The sequence below is a fragment of the Salarias fasciatus genome, chromosome 15, assembly GCF_902148845.1.
Source record: "Salarias fasciatus chromosome 15, fSalaFa1.1, whole genome shotgun sequence".
NCBI classification, from domain to species: domain Eukaryota; kingdom Metazoa; phylum Chordata; class Actinopteri; order Blenniiformes; family Blenniidae; genus Salarias; species Salarias fasciatus.
In genome coordinates, this window is record NC_043759.1 from 17,191,650 (window position 1) to 17,212,579 (window position 20,930).

The window sequence follows — 20,930 nt, forward strand, 5'->3', positions numbered from 1 at the left end:
TTATATAACAGGTTTTCACAGCCATGCAGCCTCAGACTAAACTTGTAACTCGCAAAGTGTAGTTTGTAACTCCCAAACAAAGACGTGAGCTTGTACACTCCAGTTGTTGGATGAGTTTTCTCCTTAATCTCCCTCAGACTGTAACTTAGTCTGCATTCACTCACCAAGAGATTGTTTGTTCTCCTTCTTAGTTTGAACCCTTTTGTGTGTTTCGTTGAGTCTTCCGGGGAAGTTGTGTTCATGTCACGCTGCTCCCCCGTGGTTAATGTTTGCAACCAGTGTTTAGCACTCTCAAATTACACTGAGAAGGTTGTGGGTTCAAATACTGGCCTGTATGGAGTTTGCATGTTCTCCCTGTGTGTATGCGGATTTTCTCCCACAATCCAAAATCATGCATTAGTTCAACTGATGACTCTATTTTTCCCTTATGAGTGCAGATACGTAAATATGGAAGATTAACTACCGAATTATCGGTAAAAAACAATCCTCTAGCTTCTCAGTATGGTTGCAGATAAGGGGGCTTGAAATGTTGCAAGCAGGCATCCAGTCGCTCTGTGCCAAGAAGCATCCTCTCCTCTCCTCTCTGTGAGGCGTCGCCTCAAATCCAATGACGGTTTATTTTTTTTCGCAATAAATCTAGAAACAATATGATGAAATGGGATTTGTGAATCATCAGTGTCCTCTAACAGGATATGAAAGTGCTCAAACAGACATTCAATCAGCTTTGTTGTCCACATTCATGACGTAACCACAAACGATGTGTAACCGAGAGGTTTCCGCTCTCTGTGTTTCTGCTCTCTGTGTTTCTGCTCTCTGTGTTTCTGCTCTCTATGTTTCTTTAACAAGAAAACAGCACAACTCTTTCCAAACGACCACGGACAGAACCAGACCTCATGAAGTGAGGAAGAAAAAACTGCCTGATCATCACATTTTTAAGGCAGGTTCTGTTCTGGACAACACAATGAGTCAAATTACAATGAAAACCAGCTGGATATTGTTGTTGCAGAAGCAAATGAAGAAGACAAAAAAAAAAAAACCTGTAAAGGAGTAAAATCAGGGACGGAGTGATCATAGGGTAGTGCTGTGTTTACACCACTTGCTCCTACTTGAGCATTAACAGTGCCAGTAGAACATTAAGTGTAATTTTAATGTCTTTTTATTGTGTTGATTGCTATATGCATGGTGCTGACATAGCATGTGGAGTTTCCATGTTTTCCTCACGTGTTCGAGGTTATTTGGAAACTCCGACGCTGCTCACAGGTCTAGATGTGCCCGACCGTGACCTGTCCAGAGTGCAACCTGCCTCCACCCACAGTCAGCTAGGGCCGGCGCCAGGGTTCAGTGTCCTTAAACCGCACACCACATGCTAATGTTGGTTTGTCAATAAAGTCTGAGGTGAGAATATGCACAATAACGCTGGAGCAGTGTGGAAACAAACCTAAAAGCAAACACAAATGCCCGACTCAAGGACTTTCCCACAGACAAGGTGACACCAACCAGGAAGCCCAGAACCTCGTCTTTCTCCGTTTTTAAAAAAAAAAAAACAACTGTCTCGCCAGCCCATTCGTCAGCCGGCCTGCGGCTGGCTGGACCCCTGACAGAGGCGGCCTCCGCACGCCGGTGAGAAATCCCCTCCTCACGGCCTCTCCAGGCCAGCAGTGCGGTCTGGACCCAACGCGGCGACGCTCTGTCACAGGAGACGGGTTACTGTGGTCTGTAATCCAGTGGAAAACCCGCTCTCTGTGTTTCACACTGCACACTCTGAGTCTCCAGGAAGAAGAAGAAGTTATTTTTCTCTTCTTTTAATCTCTTTCCAAAGGCCTCCCCCCGAGACGCGGAGGTTCAGGCAAAGTGAACGACTTCTAAATGAGAGTTCGGATGAGTGAAAAGTCAAGACGTATTCCTCCCATATGGCTTTCATATTGGTTGGGTAGGAAATATAAGTTGAGGGGAAATGCCGCAGCAGAGGGAGCGCCCCGCCCAGGCTGAGGACAGCTGCCCACAGTCACCACCGCTGCCCCCGAAATGGAAGAGGAGTGTTCTGGCCTGGCGGTTTGCAACAAAGAGCGCACTGACGCCGCGGCCCTCGTCTAAACCAGAGCGAATCTGAAGCCGCAGGAAACACTCCTGCCTTCCCGAAACTCGAGTTTAGGACAACTTGGGCGAAGCACGAGGACGAATCACACCGAGAGGTGAGGAGTCTCCTCTGTTTTCCTCGTTCACGGACTGCTTGGTAACTCGAGCTTCCCTCCTCTGCTACTCTAAATACTCCAAAGTCTCAAGTTTCCAAACGCCTGCAGCGAGTTGTGTGCTCGTCAGATCGAGTTGCTCCACAATGGAGGCTTGGATTGTTTTTCCGCCTTCTGACCGCAGAGCCAAACAAGTTTGCAGTAGGAAAGAAAACCCAAATGTAACCTGGGATGAGGCTGATGCTCTTCAGTCCATGTTGAGTGAATACAGTGACCTTAACACAGTTCAGGCAGAAAATGTTGCCGTGGTACTTCTAAATATGGGTGAAAGGAAAAACAAGCACCAAGCAACCTGCGTTTAAGGAATGCTCTCGCAGAATGACGTCTCCAGAAAGAGAAACGATGTCAAGTGTGAATGTTGCTTTGTTTGCCTAGTTTTTATGCCCAGAAGTTAATTTTTAAACAGATTAACCTTGAAAATACCTTCAACTTTGTGTTTTTAAGGAATCAGCGGGTCACTTTGTGTTTCAGTGTTTTCGAAGGGTGGGGGCCACCCGTTTATTTTTATCCAAGTCCTGCTGACAGCTCAACTTCCCAAATATTCCAGCCTGGAATGAAGACGGTTGCTTACTAGTTCCAACTAAACAGAAGCAAGCAGATGTTTCAATGACAGAATAAAAACATTCAATGAGTTTATAAGATAAAACCCATTTTTAGTGAGAAAAAGTCTCTGATAGCTTCACTGCTACTTTATCTGATTGGACGGTATGACGACACTACATGATCCGTTACATCCATGGACTCACACACTAATGTGATGTTAAGGTGCTCACACACCAAGGGGAAATTGATTAAGGACACTATGGCATAAAGACAGAGTGAGGTGATTGGATGCCATCTAATATCCCTCAGTAACCCTACGAAAAGCTCATACAGAGCAAGATGAGAGGACTCTGTCAAGTTTTTCAGGAAACTACCACTTTTGTTAAATTTTATAAACAGACATCAAATGTAAATGAAGATAGCAAGAAATCAGAGTGACTGTGGACAAAAAAATAAAAGGGTTTTAATGTTAAAATAATTATTTGGATAGCTATTTTTTTCAAATCTGGCCTTTTACTTATGCGGAAGCATTAACAAAACGACTTAAAACTATGTAATGAAGTTTGTGACACTACCTTGTAATAACCAATAATGCAGTCAAATAATACACTTTTTTCTAACCATACTTTAAAGAGAGTGCTGCTGAGTACATATATTCAATCAAAAAGTAAAGAAATGATGCCATCCACTATGTCTATTTTCATTAAGTAAGCTGCATAAAACCAGGATAAAACTGCTTTAATTTCCAAGTAACATAGCCCTATGTGTGCATTATTGACTGCAGTTATTACATTTAAATGGATTTTTTAATGCTCCTGCAATCAGCTTAATAAATTATTGGTAAAATGTTACTACGATTAATGGATCAAATATCATATGGGCAAACTATGGCCTCTGAGTTGTCTTTTAATATGAAAAGTGCATTATGAATCAAGATTGATTTGATTACATTTGATTCATTACATTGCTGGTTATCACATACCTCTGTGTTCTCTTGTGTGACTTAAATAGTTTTCACACTGACCGGGCAACCCACTCAGCAGGAGCAGGGTCAGCGTGAGGGAAACGAGGGGAATTCTGCTGATCTGAGTCGAGATTTTGACCCTGAGTCATGAAATTCGTCAAACGCCAATGAATCATAGAGGCAGAAACATTCTAAACTAGTGAGTTTCAGTCTAAAAATAGCTTTAGTTTAATGATTTCTGCACCACAGCCACGAACAACGATGTGATATTCCTCAGTGTTACAGTTGATCAATGTTGACAGCTTTCGGAAAGCTGGAAAAATACTGACAGAAAACTGCTGCTTCGACTTTACTGTATTTTAACAGCATTTCTCAAATTTTGTATAAATTCAACTCTGACTATAGAAAACTAACCTGAACTAACATTCGCCTTGTTCAACACATGCTTTACAGGTGATCAAATTTTTTTTGCTTCTTTAAAATGATAAGTATATACATTAAAACAACTACAAAACACATTAAATATATAAATAAAACAAAACATAGTTTTGCAGGACAGCAGTACCACGTGGTGATCAAGAAGAAGCTTTCTGAAGACACATGTGAAAATTTTACCATATTTAAAGTCCTGAGATACCATGGCTTTTGGTTTTAACAACGCCCAAGTGTTGAAATTCTCCATGAAAGTTTTATCCAAGCTTTTATTTAAAAAGTGTCACGATTATGTAAGGAACTTTACACCTACTGAATGCTTGATAATATTTTAACTCTGATAAAGGTTTGATGTTGTAATGTCAGTTATTGATTACACCTTTATGTGAGTCCAGTAGAGTACAATGGAACCTAAACAAGGTGCTGCTTTAGTCACGGCCCAGACTGCGCAGCGTTGAATGGACGGTCAATACAGAGCTTTGCTTCATTACTGGGATCAATAAAGACTATGATCATCACTGCAGGGCTGGTTTGGGAGTTATGGAGGATTTGCTGCTTGTATCTGATGGGTATATTGTAAAATGCAGATTCGTTGCAGACGCTAAAGCTTTATCTGTTGCCCAATAAAAGCTTCACCTCGCTTTTGTCATTTTACCTGTTTAAGATTGTTCCGAAAGATGTTTGTAATCTAATTCTAATGGCCTCTCTTTACCTTTTAAAAGTATTTTTTTTTTCCATTTTTGTTTTGTGTTTTCCTGTTCTTTCTTATTTTACCATGTTATCATTATATCAATCTTCCAATGAGGTTAATGCAGTTGCACCAATCTACACAAACGCTGCTGTGGCAGAGACTCAAAAAGCTTTCTTTCAATTTAAACACCATTTAAATCAACTATCTTCAGTGGTATCGCTGCTCCTTCTGCTTTACAGACCCATAAAACACATGGAAACCCATTACAACACGCTACAAATGTAACGCTGAATGATAAAATGCCTCTTCAGGGTGATAAACCTGGTGACGAGGCTGTCTGAGGAAACGCGGGTTGCGCCCGGCCTTACCTGCTCCGCTGGCGCTCTGCCTCAGAGAGAGCGCCACAGCCAGGATGACCACCAGCAAGCACAGCAGCAGCACCTGAAAAACACACAGCAAATGGCAGCATGCACGTTAAAACCACACGCACGTGTGAAATACAACTGTAACATCAAACCCTGTGCAACATCTTTAACAATGGCTTTGTAAGTGAATTAAAATATTACATAATTTTAATACTGCAAGCACGATAAGTGGTACTTTTTTTTTTTTGAGAGGACTGGGTTTCAGGTTTCTTGCGCCGGCCCTTCACAGACACACTCCACAGTCGGCTGCATGCCTTTGTGACCATAATACAAACACGCTGGAGCAGACCTTTGGCTGCGAGCGAGGAGCCGTAAATCAACCCCACTGGTAAATATAACAGCTACTCTCACACACTCCGAGCATTAACAACGTTCACCCCGTTCGGACGGACAGCTCTGTGTAAATACCCATGCCCCCCCCCCCCCAGAGGATGATCGTATTTGAATTGAGCCTGTTACTTTATTAGTGCCATACAGTGCAAAGTTTACTTTACTGACTCTTTCACCAAATAAGGCAGCGAATGCTGAATGGACCTTCATATCGGTACAGTAGGAATCTTTCTGTCTCACAGTCAGGCCCAGAATCCTTTCATTCACATTTTCACACATTTGAGGTTAAAATCCATTCAAGAAATTGCCATGAAATTTAGCTAAAAACAACCCTCAGCTGCAGTCTGAGCAGCCGATTACCACATTTAATGTTATTATGCCAAACGTTGATGGTAGCCCCGCCCCCCTCTCCACCCTGGCAGGGCCGTTATGAGCAGGTAAACATGCCGACGTCAGCGTTTAGTTCAAAGCACCGCTGTGTCCAAACAGAGAGCTGCTGATGTGGCCGCAAGCCTTCTGCATTCAGCCATCCTCCATCATGTTGACTTTATCTGCAGCTTCACTTATTGCAAAGAAGACGTTCAAAACTGTGAAGGAAAGCGTTGATGACTTCCACTGTGTCAACGTGTTCCTCTTTTTTTTTTTACTGCATACGCAGCTCATATCTGCTCGGGGCCGATCAGAGGAGGGAGGCGGGGTGTTTGAAGTTAGATGGATGGTTAGAAGAGCTGTGAATCAGTGTATTTAGAGATCACAGTAGTCATAGTTGCTCATTTTGAAACCCACACAACTCCCAGAGCAGGCCTGCAGCGGTTATCATCGTCATTTACTGCTCACAGTAAAGAAGCAGAGCTCTGTATTTACCATCTGTTTACAGACACGCAGTTTGGGCCGGGACCTAAAGGGGGAAAAATAAGTCTGCAACAAGTGGATGAAGTGAGCTTTCTCTGCAGGGGGGTGGGCTTAAGTCTCCACACAAAAGACAGGAAGTTGTTCGATCATTGGATTAACTCCCAGTGGAGATCGACCCACCGCGTCCAACTGTGACGAGAGCATGAGGGGGATCCAGGACCTGCTGCAGAGGTTATGTCTCTTTCTGGAGCAGCTCAGGGCCCCCAAGGTGACTATCGCCCCTGTAACCTCATGAACTCAGCATGAAGCAAGACAGACGGATGAAAATGTGAGACTGAGTGAAATCTTAGATGCAAAAAGTCTAGAGTCTTTGATATTTGAACTTGAGTCGGATCTTGAACCACATCTGAGGTTTCTGGCAGCGTAAGACTCAGTTTCCCCATCAAGTTCAGATACACACGATCTGTAGTAAAACCAGAGCTTACATCAGATCCAGGGTGGAGAGGCTATTACGACCTGGAAGACCAACGCTTGGTGACAGCTGTTTCTAAAAATGCACACTCGAACTGAATGGATCCAGAGAGAAAAGCTATTTTCATGACGAGACCGAAGACAAACAAACGGGCGAAGAGGGAGTTCAGTCTGAACAGACACACACACTCACACCGTCTCACTGCAGTGTTCAGTCTGGATATTCTAATTCCTTGGATATGTCTTTGGATCGTGAAAGGAAACTTGAGTACCAGCAGAAGATCAAAACTCAAGAGCCTGGACACTCGACACAAGCTGGAAATCAAACGGGTCATGCTCTCATGTGAGGGGATTTGTCGAGGAAAGCAAGGGTTTACAATGAAAACAAGCTGAGCCGTGGGTCACATTTTTACGTGATTCAAGACAAATATAGCCTCCTGACTCAAAAGTCAACCTCTGACTCCTCCAGTGTCAGAAAGCTGTCTGGAGCGCCGTCTCAAAAACAAGACGGTGGGAGTCACCGACCACAAGAAATCCACTCCGAGCGACGCAGATGTGGAAGGCCCAGACAGGTACGGCGAAAATATGCTGCACCGTGTGTGAACTGCGTCTGGGTATGAGCGCTTATTTTCTCCAGTTATAGGTGCAAAGAGGGGAAAACCCTGGTGGGGCTTCTTGGGAAAACCTTCAACATGCTCCTCGTGGGCTGTGAAAGTAAACAGCCTGTCTGGTGGAAAAGCTCCACGTCTGACTGGGAGACACATTTTACTGCCTGCATCAGGTCACTGCAACGCCCTGGCTCTGTGCTTCCCTCATGAAAATCTGATGATTCAGCCAGGAGACCAGAACCTGCCCTTTAGGACAGTCCAATCCGCTCAGCAGGAACACAAAGATTAAAAGTTTAAAGTAAGAGTAACATGCAAACTCCAGACAGAAATGCCTCCAGTCTGGACTCTAACAGGAGAAAGTCGAAGTGAGACACTCTTCCTGCTCTGTTGAGTCATTGTGCTCTGTGATTTTGGTTTTTAAGTTATGAAAATCCAGAACAGAATTTCAGAGTATTGTAATGTTTCATAAGATTATTGACCCACACCATGACGCTCACATTAGAATTTCAAGACGTGCGTAAAATATTCAAGTTGACAAAGAGAAAAGTTTTGCATTTAAAAACGGTGTTTTCGGAGTCTTAAATTTACAAGTCTGACGGGGTTAAATAGTCAGCATAAGGCGAGTTTAACACTCATACTACAATAAGTTGACAGTAAAGAGAACATTGCCGTAAAATAAGCCCCTTTTGGGCAGAATACGGTGATGTTCACAGAGCAGCGAGTATCGTCACTGTGAGAGCAGAGAATATCGTTTTTTAAAATTTTGACTGTTACTTGACAATTAATCCTTTTTGAAACATCTTAAATCACCTCTCCTTGTGTTAGTTACTTGAAGATGGTGTGAGGAGCGACATTAAAAACAGGCCTGGGTGTAGAGCTGTCTAGACTTTACCCACGTTTAGGAGACCGGAGCCAAGCAGCCTGAGGCTCTGTGGTTTCCAGCTGCAGTTTACAAGTGAACAGTTAGAAATGTGTGTGTGAGTGTGTGTGTGCGCACTGTCATATGACCTTCTTTGTGCATCCTTGATTTTTCAGTCATGAGCTGAACGACACAAATTCCTCACATTTTTCACGTTTCAACGTTTCGCTGTGTTTCACCGCTCTGCAGTAAACAAAGAATTTCACCACAACAGCCTAAAAAAAAAAAAAATCACTTAAAGCATAAAAGGTATTTTTCTTCCAAGACATTTCTGACAATTAGGATTTTTTGACTGCATGTACAGGCTGAGATGTCTTACAAGTTTAGCTCTCGAAAAGAATACGATGTTTTTCTGGATATGACTGAAAGAGCTGCAAACAGTTTATGTTGTTACTTTTGTGTTACAGTAATAAAGTTACGAGGGCATTAAGACGAAAAAAAAAAAAAGCGAGTTGGCTTTGTTTTTTACACTGGCATGTTGATCGATTAACCATTATCTGGCAATCATTCAAATTCATTAATCCCTTACACTCGTTACCTTTTGCCACTTTTCAAAGACAATCTAACAAATGTATATTAAATGTTTTATATATAGTGATGAAAATCTGCTGAAAGTGTAAAAATAACCAAATTACATCACATTTCTCAACTTGTAGCTAAAAAAAGTGTCTAAATAGGCTAAAATTTATACTGACTGTCATCAAAAATCTTCACAATCCTGCAAAGTCATGATATTTATAATGACGGAGTCTCTAAAAACCACTCCGGTCTACAGATGCTTCCTCAAAGATGAAAACTACTTCACCAGCAAACCGAATAAAACAACAATAAGTGGTTTAGTTGCTGTTTTATCATAATGTGCAGTAATGTCAGGTCTGGCAGTGCAAGACAGAGAGTATTAATTAAATTTTGAACTGTTTAACAAGCTCCGTTCATCTGCATGAAGGGTTCAGCAGGAAGTTTCCAGTTTTGGCTCCGGAGGTCTCTTCCCGCCTCGCGCTGACCAGCGAGGGTCAGGTCCACCTGCAGAGCCGCTGCTGGCCCCCGGCCCTCTGCAGCGGGGTGAGAACGTTTAGTTTCCACGTTCACACCGGCAGCACGGGGCGGCTCGGCCGGGGGACAGCTGCGGATTAACACCATGTGAGAGCAAACAGAGCAGCAGAGGCGACCCCACGCCCAGGTTTACCCGTCCGATGAGGGCCTTCACTGAGAAGAGTCACCTTTATGACTCGTTTTTAATTCACCTGATAGTCACACACAAGTCTAAGAAAAGGAAGAAAGTCTGACTGACATGTTAAAGAGTCTGAAGAAATCCACATTTGAATTAAGTCTGATTGATTTTAAGTCTGAGTAGCAGAGAAATAATGCTTTCATATGCATCTGTTGACAAGATAGATTATTATTATGATATGATGTTTGTGCTCCATTGTTTGAAACGTGGATCAACTCGCCAGGTGAAGGTGTTTCACACACTATCAATTTTTCACCTGTTTTCTAGTGAACTGCTTGTTTTTCTTGTGAAATAGCTCTCAGCACTGCTCTCAGACCAGATGCAGCGCAGAAATAGACGAGAGGCAGCTGAAGGCAGAAGTGGGAAGAACTCCTTCTAAATATTCTCATTACTGTCATCAAGTACTTGTGAAAAGTGTAGATTAATGACATGTGAGGCTGATGGAGATGTTTACTGAGAATAAAGTCACCTCAACTGCTCCCAAGAGTGACTGTTGTTTTTTTTCCAGCAATTTATAAATATTGTTTTTTTCAAAGGGATTAAAGACAATAGCAATGGGATCTGCTTGGCCACTTTGAAGTCACGACAGGGCGTGCCCACAATCTGAAAATATTCCTTCAATTCTTCAATTGCATTCGCTGACAGGACAGATTACTGTGTTGAAGATGACTGTTTTTATGTTTTAATTGTTTGAGAAGATCTGCTTTGTATACAGCCTAATTCAAGCCTGCTAGTAGTCAGTTTTTTCTTTTAATCAGTTCAGGTTTTGGCTGTTTTTAAATTGTTATTTTTAAAGCACTCAGATCCTGGCACTGCAGGTATTTAAAACTGCAAACGCAGCAACAGGTTCAGTTATAAAGTATGGGATGATAAATAAAGACCAACTACAGTGCAGAAACAGTGTGAATGTCTCTGATGACAAATATTTGCACGTTGTGCAACAATTTAAACTTCACTCACACCTTGTACTATTTGCACGGTGTAATCCACTTCACTGCTTCACTGCACGATTTCAATTTAAACTTTTTGACCTGCGGGTTTAAAGCTAGTACGCTTACTTACAACACCAAGAACTCCAAAATGACATTGAACACCCTTTTAACAGATAAATAAATAACTGTTTGAGTTCTTTTTTTTTCATTTTCCACCCTAAAAGTGACTTTGACATGTGGATCCACTCCAGTCCAGTCCTCTCCTGTATGTGTGAGACGCAGGTGAAGTTGAACATACCCCAGTAATGATTTTACAGTGGTTTTTCCTCTTCTTTCCTCGCTCAGAGTCGCTCCTCTGACTCTCCAGCTGCTGAGTCCCAAATAAAGCCGCAGCCTGCTCCGCAGAGCGCTCCTCCGCTTTGCTCCCGTCCATGCTGCAGCGCGCGAGAGCCTCCTGCCACTGCGCGAGTGTGAGTGACTTGTGTGCGTGTGTGTGTGTGTCTGTGCGTGTGTGCGCAGGGGAAAGTAGGATGTGACCCGGTGCTGAAGTGTGTAGCGCCGCCTTTTCTGACGTCTTCCAGTCCGCAGCGGCGTGTTTGATCCGCGAGGAGGAGGCTGATTAAATCCCCGCTGCTTTTGGCTCGTTCTCACCTCTCAAACTCTGAGGGGAAACTTTTACAGCATTTAAACAAAAGTAGAACGTTAAAACAAAAGCCACACGGAGACAAACTGCGAATAAAGGCGTATAAAAGTCACCAAAAGGCGTTTTTATTACCTTTAAATTACCGAATGAGTCAAACAGACGCAACAGTTGTTTATAAATGAGAAACGCTGCCACCTGGTGGTCAGACTGAGGTACTGCCATGGACTTTATTTATAACGTGAACTCGGAATTCCCAATCGGGTTGTTCCCTTTACAGCAGAGATTGGAATTATTTTTCAGTTCTTTGGTAGAGAGAAAAGAGACAAGAGTGATCTAATAAGCTCAGTCAATGACACAGGAAATTCTAGTAAATAGGTTAAAAGTTATTACAATGCCTGCAAGAAATGGTAACCCAAACATAAGGTATCATTACTAATTAATCTTAAAAGTAGTGAAATTATCTGTCCATGCAACAAGTAAAATTTAACTTAAAAAGATATATTGATATAAGAATTTAAAATCAAAAAATAAGTCTCTGTATCTTAAATTGATCTTGAATCAAGAAGGATGTGACATTATGACTGGAAACAAGATGAATGAACTGATAAGATTTTGAATGTTTTCAATTTTTGCAGTTTATGGCGCGTTTTCTGAGTCAAAAAAATCCCAATTTATGATTGTATGTTCAGTCTTTATACTTATTTGAAATATTCACAGTGAAACAACACAAAGACAAGCAGAAAGAACAACAAAAAGCAACATCCAGGTAATAGTTTTAAGATATCTTATGCAATATTTCTTAATTGTCCTATTTTACCCTCAATAAAATGCCAGTTCGCCAAATGTTCAACTGATGATGGTTTTATAAGATATTACTGAGTTGTTTTTGTGAATTTTCAAAAGGAGTCTTATGTCATTTACCTTTATTAGAAGGAAAGAGTCAAACTGAGCAAACCTTACAAATATTTCACTATTTCTATCTTAAAATTTTCTCTTTTCTCTTACTGGGATACATATGATAAAAATACAAGAAAGTATCCTATTATTACAAAATTACATTATTGGCACAGTCATCAGCTGTGTGTGTACAATCTCTGTTAAATTGAATTTACCATTCCTTGATAATTATTTGCTGAAAGGAGGAAAGTCATGCATGCACAGGGAGAACATGCAACTCCTCTCAGCACTAATCCCAAATTGGAACCAGAGATTCTCACTGTGAGTCAAGAATTGTAACCACTACACTGCTGTGGTTTGGTGCTGCTCTAAAAGCATCCAGAAGGTGGCGCCACTGCAGCAGGTTTGCAGTGATTTTCCATCTCGTCTCACTCAGCGGAGGTTTGCGTGTCAGATGGAAAACCCTCGTCTCTGACAGCTTCAGCATTCTTCAGCTCTCTGAGGTCCGTGCTCGTTTCAGGCCCCGCTGTGCTGCACAGCGTGATGACAGAAACCTCGGGACAGTGCTCCTGACCTTTGACCTCTGACCTCTCTGTTGTCTTGCACTCATGAACAGTCCAGGGTTGCATGGCCTTGCTGTGTGTGTCTGTGTGTGTGAGTGTGTGTGTTTAGTTAATGGTTGAACTAACACATAAAACATTTACAGAGCACTAACAGAACTCAGTGTGCCAGTTGTTCACATGTTGAGCTCCAAAACACATTCTATATGTGACATTTTAAAAAGTGAGAAATTGTCCACACAGAATATAAAATTTGAATCATCATGTTCACATTCAGCTCTGATTTGTTGTGTTTTGCCTGTTTATCTGATTTAAACTGCGTATTCTCTGAAAATACATCAGAAACAGCAGTCACCTCCATTTAAATATTAAAACTAATGTTTTCTTTTAAAATTTCATGATTCGCAGTCTGGTTGGTTTTCGGCCCGCCGGCAGTACGTTTGGCACTGCTGATCTAAAGACTATTGAAGGAAGCTGTAAATAATACACTGTAATTGTCTCACACAGCATATCGGAATAAAGTCGTCTCGTTTCAAAGCTGTAGCTGCTTAAAAAGACTCCGTGAACTTGGAACAGCCCTCCTCAGGGGTCCCCCCCCCTCATACTGCATATTCATGTGTCACACATCCACAGTCACTTTCTGCAACACCTAATTGAATTTAAGACGTCATGGATTCAGTTCCAGAGGATAAATAAATCTAAAATAAGAAAACTTTTGCTGCACTGTGAGCTTCAACCAGACAGACTAGTGAGTCTCAGAGCCGCAAAAGTTGCTCAGAATTGAAGGTTAAAAGCTTAAATCATGTCCGCAGGGTGTATTTCTACTCGCTGACCTTTGCATTACATTTGGTTGTGACCACATTCCCATAATGCAAGTTGATTTAATTTAGAAGTAGACAAATTTACATTTTTGTAACCATTTTCTGTATAATCCTAAAATAATTTGCAAATCCCCAGATAACAAAGTGATGCTTTGTGTTCACATGCAACAGGTTTGAGCAACAAGTGATATTATGTGGGTTTTTCATCACAGGCTCTGCAGTTTGAATCCGACGCTGCTGGGACCACTCAAAGCCTCCGGCGGGGCTTGAAGTGAAGTGAGGGGGGGGGGGGGGGGGGGGCCTTGAACTCGGGCCGAGCCCTGATTCATGAATGATGCATCGGGAGAGAAGCAGCAGTAGATGTGCTTAAAGAATTCATCAGCTGACAGTTAGAGGCGCGCGCGTCCCGTGAGATTTACTGTAAGGTCCTTGTAAATCTATCATGCATTATTCACACGACACGCCGCAGTATTCAGCGCAAGGTATGGAAGGCTGCCGTCCGGCTGCCTGCCACTTTCCTCCTGTCCTGAGATAACGACCGCCTGTCATTTTGGATAAAACAGCCCCTCCCACTCACTGACTGGGTCCACATGTCTATTTTCTAATAAGAACTGAGAGTGAAGTTCAGTCTTTTTGTCACATCTGTAAAGATTGATAAACATCTGCGCTTCAGCTGTGCAGAGATATTTATATCGCCGTCTAATTTGCCCTGAAATTATCCCCGTTCACGCCTACAGCGCGTCAGGCTGTTCAGGAGGAGGAGTGAGAGCTGCTCAGAGTTTTGAACGATGCCGTGAACATGCCGAGGTGGTGCAGGATGTTTAAAAATAGACATGAGAAGTAGAGACACTGTTAAAGGATCTCTTTAAAGGTGTGCAATGTTTGCACAAACAATCCATCCAACATCCTGTAAGTTGTTAGATTGGGGCTGTGTTACAGTATAAAACATAATTTATGCCATCTATAAGTGTGTCTCAGTTGACTGGCTTTTTTTTCCTCCACCTTTTCAAACACAGCTGACTCTGGACAGACAGAGTGCATCCTGGAAAGGTCAGCCGGAGGGCGGCAGCAAAAGCAATGCATTCCTAGAGAGAACATGCAAACCTGTCGCCAGTCAGTCACAAGGAAAACAAATGCATGCACACATTTACTGAGAGTATGGTTCAGTGTTGGAGAAAGCTGAAGTTCCTTTCCTGGTAAAATTAACAGGCTTTGCTCCGTTAGAACATGCAAAGCTCTGCATGTAGTTCACAGCAAAGACAAATACTGCACAAAAAATGATATTCATTTGATTTCATTCAAAGATATTCTGTAGTAATTCGATCTCTAAATGTCTCTGCTTTACGTTAAGTGAAGTTAGAAAGTGAAAGTCACGGCGGGCCAGCTGCGGAAATGTCTCCCACCAATAAATTCAATATCTTGTCTACAAGTTTTAAGGTTCAATTCCACATGATCGTCTAAAAATAAATCCTTAAGCAAGACACTGACCTCCAAAAAGCTTGTAATTAAAGTGCTTTGCATGTCAGCCAGTGTGTGTGAGTATCAAAGTGAAAGTAACTAAGAGTGTAAAAACACTCTGACACTGATGACATGACGCAACTTTATATTTAAAGAATGGAAAGAAACTCACACACAGTACACAAAATAGCTGAAAAACTAAAATAGCCTAACATAGCAGATCAAAAACAGCTCTAAAGGCTGAAAAACAGTGAAAAGTCTAAACTGTCTGCGGTCTATAACTTTATTTCTTATTTAATTTTTTGATAATTGCAACGTGAATCACAGTTTTTGCTTACATTCTGGCTGTGTTTGATTAATTATTTAGTTTGATGGCTGTGATTTGCACTGGTTTAAATATGCACTTGGGACTAAGGGAGTGAAAAATCTCTTTACGTCATTCTCTAAAAACGCCATAAAACTCACTGTGTTAGCTGCTTTTGAAACACGTGTCTAGCACCACTTTTCCAAACATGTCACTGTTATGGGGAAATGGGGAAATAATATGTTAAAAAGGACCTCTTTCCTGATGAATTTACTGCTATTTAGACTTAATCCAATTTTTAATAGACGCATCTACATTAAAGTTCAAATTATGTAGGCTGTTAATGTCAGTCTATGAAGGATAATTTATGTATGTCTGTAGCAACCAAAAAATGAATAAAATATTGTGATCAATACTGTAATAACATTTTTTCAGGAAATTAATCATCTATAACAAAACTGTATTGGTTGCTCTAAACATGAAAAAATGTTGAAAAGCTCATTAATCAACTGACGCATCAGTCAAACTGAAGCTGACAAGCTTTTAATGCACCGTCATTAATCAAGGAGGGTGTTCTGAATTATTTCAACTAATCTGAACAGTCAACCCTGACATCTGCGTGAATTATGGCTATAACCAAACAATAAGTGACGATAGAGACATTTAGAGGAGCATAATCCACCTGTCAGGTAGTGTCATGTTCAGAAGAGGAGCTGCAAATCCAGTGTGTGTGTGTGAGTGTGTGTGTGTGTGTGTGTGTGTGTGTGTGTGGGACCTGCAGCAACAGAAACCCAGACTTCACTTCTTAATTGTTATCATCCATCAATAATACAAATGCAGTAACCTCTGAGATTTTTTTTCTTTCCCCAGAGAGACATCTATTATTTGACCTCCGTGTTCCTGAAGGTTTCTCGGTGTCCTCATGTGTGCATGATTTATAAACGCATCCCCGGGAATTCATGCGCTCACCATCGATCGGTTTGCGCTGAATCAACAACTGGGAGCCCGTACGTGACCTCCCCCCCCCCCCCCCCCCCCCCCCCCCCCCGCAGGTCTAATGAGGGCCCTGCTGTCAGTGCTGATTGTGGAGACTCGCCGGTGACAGGCAGGGTGGTCGTGGCTGAAACGCTCATCTGGAGAGACAGGTGTTATGTAACGAGACAACAGACATGTGACAGCTTTCATTAGAGCAGGGGGGGTGTGATAAAGCAGGCAGCAGCAGGGGGGGTGACGACGACTGGTTATGAGGGACGGAGGCTCCAGCACACAGCGCGATGACAGGAGGGTGTCCATGTGTTGTAAAACAGGGAATCAAAGACTCAAGTATTTCATGACTCATCAGTGCAGGGAAATGTGAAGCAACTTGTTAATTCATGCAGATTTACAGCTGATATTCATCATATTCTTTTTCGTGTTCAGACTCCAGACACTTTATTTATCCGCCGATCTTATATGTTGCTTTACAAAGTGGACGCTGCATAAATTGGGCCCTTCTTACGGCAGCGTTTCCTCTTCTGATGTTCCTAGTTTTGAGGATATTATTGATGTTATTAAAAGTGCTTCATTTCTTTCCATCTTCATGTGATAAAGTTTTAGATCAATAACCCATCGTGAAGTAAAATAGTGACAAGCTTCAGTGCTCCTGAATGCTTTCCAGACGCTCCCGGAGTGAAAGAGAGGCCTTTCAGATGACATCGATTCAGCAGAAACAAATGTGACAAAGTAGAAAATCACGAGGAGCTGATTCAGTTGAAGTCGTTTTTAGTGAATCCCATGAACCAACATTATCATGCTGAAGATGCCCTGACAGCTCAGGAGATCTCATTTATAGTAATCAATGCTGTTATCAGTTCATTTTATGCGTAATTAGCTGCGGTTTGACTCTTGGTTTACTCCGGTGACGCTGTGAGGACAAATGAATCTAACCTCTTCGTCTGAGCCCAAAACTCTGAAGGAACCCTGGTCCTGTGGAGCAGCACAGGTGTGTCTCGCTCACTGAGGGGGGGCTAACAAACAGTTACACCTCTAATTGGGAGGGATGTTTGGAATAATTAGCAAGTGACAGCGGGAGCAGCGGCGGATGACGGGAAAATGAAGGAGCCTAATTGAATGTCAGCAGGACGCTGCGGGCCACGATGAACCTCGTGTAATGAGATGTGGGCGGCTGAAGGGCGTCCCCCACCCCCCCCCCCCACCCCCCCACAGGGTGTTCGGGGGGGGGGGGGGACCGCCTCCTGTCTCCCTGGGACTGCCTTAATGATGTCCTCATATCATGGCGTTATGTAATTTGTTCCCCAGTAAAGTTTAGTCAGCCTTATTCACCCTGCTAATGTGTGTGTGTGTGTGTGTGTGTGTGTGTGTTTGTGTGTGTGTGTGTGTGTGTGAAAACACAATGTGTGAGAGGACCAGAATGAATTAAGTCTCGTACGGCTCCTCATACAATTAATAAAGAAAACACACAGATTTATCGAAGGTCAGTCAGACAAAAGTCACGCAGACAAAATGAACCAAAATCCTCAGATTTCTTCAATAATATTTGTAAGAGAAAAAAAGAAGAAGAAGAAGAAGAAGAAGAAGAAGAGAAGCAAAGAAAATATTGAAATATTTAAAACAAGGTCAGTCAGGTTTTAGTTTCAGTCTGTTTTCAGTTTTTCAATTTTAGAAAAATTGTAAAACAAAAATAAAATGAAATATAAAAGGAACATTGTACAGTTCTGTTGAAAACTAAACATAATTGAAATAAAAAAGACTTATACTTTGCATTAAACCATACAAATATTAAACTGGATTATTCAGAGTTGAGTTTAATAAAGTTGTAAGAGATCAGATAAAAATATATTGTTAAGCAACATTTCTTAGATTTTTTAACTTGTTTCATAAGCCATGTTTGTAGAACTTTGTCTCTTATGTGACACCTTAAAACCTTAAAACAGACGATGAAGTTACAGCTGACTCTCGACTATAAAGCTACAAAGTCCAGAAGAATCTGGACTGGGGGTCGTGACCCTCTGAAGTGTCCACCTACTGGCTCATGCTGCAGAACTATTCACTGCAGCGGTGATGAGCAGGTGCATCGTAGCAGTGTTTCAAAAAAAGTTAAGTTTTCCTCCGTTTCTACGGAGTTGGAGCATTTTCTAAACTTCACCCTGGAAGTGGTTTTCAAGAAGTGGATCTGACCATAACTGTAGTTTCCAAAATGTACGTGTGCCTATGTTGTGTGTTTTTTTTTTTTTGTATATTCTATGAACATCTGTAGATTTGAAGAAAGGTCTTCAGGAAGAGGGAAACAAACCTGTTCAGTCAAGTTCAGGTTTCCTAACTTCGCCACAAGGTCGAAGCTCTTCCTGCAGCGGGGTGACCTCCCCGCGCTGCTGCTTCCTCCTCTGAACCTTCCGCCGAGCGCTCCCAGACCGTCCGAGTGTCGCTGCACATCACGGAGGACACGTTTCAGAGGGGACGCCATCGAACCGAAGGCCTGTTGGAGCGACTTCCTCTCTCTTCACCTCATTATATTTCACTTTACACTCTCACAGGTTTCACACAGGGAGAGTTATCCTTCCTTTCTCCTCCTTACATTTCACAAACTGGCTCATTATGACAGCGTTACTTCAAATTCCACATACCTGTATCTAAATTTGATTTTCAAGTGGGTCAAACTGGTAAAATGTGGCATGATGACCCTTAAAAAAAATCTTTTTAAAATGTATTACTTTTGTTTAAGTCCAAAAAACAACCTGAGCGCTTAGTTTTTACAGAAAGTAAACTACTAGTGGAGCACTTTAAAGGTGTCCATGAGGAAGATCTTTGAGGTTGGTCTGACAGCAGGGACACTGCAGCCTCTCTAAAATCGCAGTAATGAGGATTTGGGGTCCGTCTCTACCGACAGGAAGTTGTGTGTGACGGGCCAGCGGCTGCAGGAAGCGGTCGAACGGGTGGGGACGCATTAGTGATCTCTGAGTTCAGAATCTGAACTCCACCAGGACTCCACAGCTCCACGGCCACTTACTGAAAAAACTAAGAAGTTTTCCTGAAGAAAGAACGCGAATATGAGCATTTATAATGTGTTGGGTTTCACTATGCTAGTATAATAATTTGAAAACTAATATTATTTATCAAAAAAAATGATACATAGAAGTGAGATTACTGACATGATCTAATTATTTTTGTTGCAATAAAAGTCACCTGTTGACCAGACTGTAAATATTAATGCAACTGCTTTAGGATCAAGAAGATACATGAGAGATCATGAAAATTCATGGAATTTCACTTCATTTTTTGTTATTTTAGTGTATTTATAATAATATGTTTTTATGTAAATTGTTGATTTCTGGATATTTGACTACATTCTATGGAAAAAAAAATCTCCCCAAAACAAATCTGTTTCCATTTCTGTCTGATGTGAACAGAGCGGGACACTCCTCCTTTTCTTCCTGTCATGTGAACATTTCTAATGTAAACGTACAACTTTAAACAACATAAACATTAAATGAATAAATGACATTAACCTGCATCTACCTGTAACCTTTTGAGGTCTTTGTTATGCCATGTTTTTTTTTTACATTTGAAGGAGAATCCCTGATCGGAGGGATTAGTTGACACATTGATGGGCTCAGGATTGCAGTGCTTTGGTTGGAGAAGGGAGGATTTATGCAGGCTCAGCCACGCTTGACTTGACTGACCTGTTTATTGGAGTTATTTTTGGCTTGGTGGCTCGCAGTGAGGAACATAAGATTGGCCGCGATCTATCAGTCACTGATCGAGGCAGCGAGGTGCAGCTCCAGTTTGGGTCAGACAGAGACGGCTTGACGGCGACGGCAGCTTCGAGTAACGTAGCTCGGATGTTGTGTATACAGTGAAAAGTCTGAACTCAGTAATCGATTAACAAACGGGTCTCCCACTTCCTGCTAATGTTCTGCACACGAGGGAATCATTTAGTGGAAATTACTGACTCCGAGGTCTTCATATTTGGCCTTTCACTTGACATTCTGTCCCTCTGCGTCACCGTCGTCATCGTGAAATATTTTGGTTTTTGCCTGGATGTATTTCTCACACACCTCTCACAGAGCGTAAACACGGCGTATTTTAACAGGGATTTAAACTCTTCGGTTTGAAGTCGAGGTCAAACTGCAGGTTTTAACCCTCGGAGCCAAAATAACAGCTGGATTGGGAATAAATCAGGGGGTGAGTCACGTCAGAAGCATCGAGAGAGGAGTTTCCCTCTCGCGGCTCGCAGCAGTCAGGGTGCCTCTCCGCCTCTTCGCCCCCAGCTGCTCTGCTGATCTAGGTCAGCGGTCGCTGAAACAAAAAGCTGTGATCTGTGTTGTCTCGCAGGAATTCAGACCACTTCCTCAAAAAGGAAACATTCTTATGTTATCTGAGTCTGTGTGTTTACTTCAGTCTGAAGGTTCACTTTCAAGTTAAAACTAATATTATCGCTCGGTCTTCAGTTTCACTCTCAGAGCGATGCATTTGTGGGATGAACCGCCACCGAGCGGCTTCTCCTCCCGTGACTTTGGTCTTTGGCGTCCGGCATGTTTGTGGGACACGTGTGCGACAAGCCGCTCGTGTGTCGTGTGTTCGGTGATGAGTTTAACGCAGCA

At 42.2% G+C, this 20,930-nt stretch overlaps 1 protein-coding gene across 1 annotated transcript in view; it reads right to left on the reverse strand.

Annotated features, from left to right (window-relative positions):
• Positions 1-11,117, reverse strand: part of enpp1 (ectonucleotide pyrophosphatase/phosphodiesterase 1) — a 28,515-nt gene extending 17,398 nt beyond the window's left edge. Inside the window, exons 1-2 of the mRNA XM_030110442.1 lie at positions 10,946-11,117; positions 5,248-5,320 (exon numbers count right to left, since the gene is read on the reverse strand). Coding sequence (XP_029966302.1) covers positions 5,248-5,320; positions 10,946-11,080 — 208 coding nt within the window. The 5' untranslated portion in view covers positions 11,081-11,117. The remainder of the gene's footprint in view (positions 1-5,247; positions 5,321-10,945) is intronic.
• Positions 11,118-20,930: the final 9,813 nt, after the last annotated feature.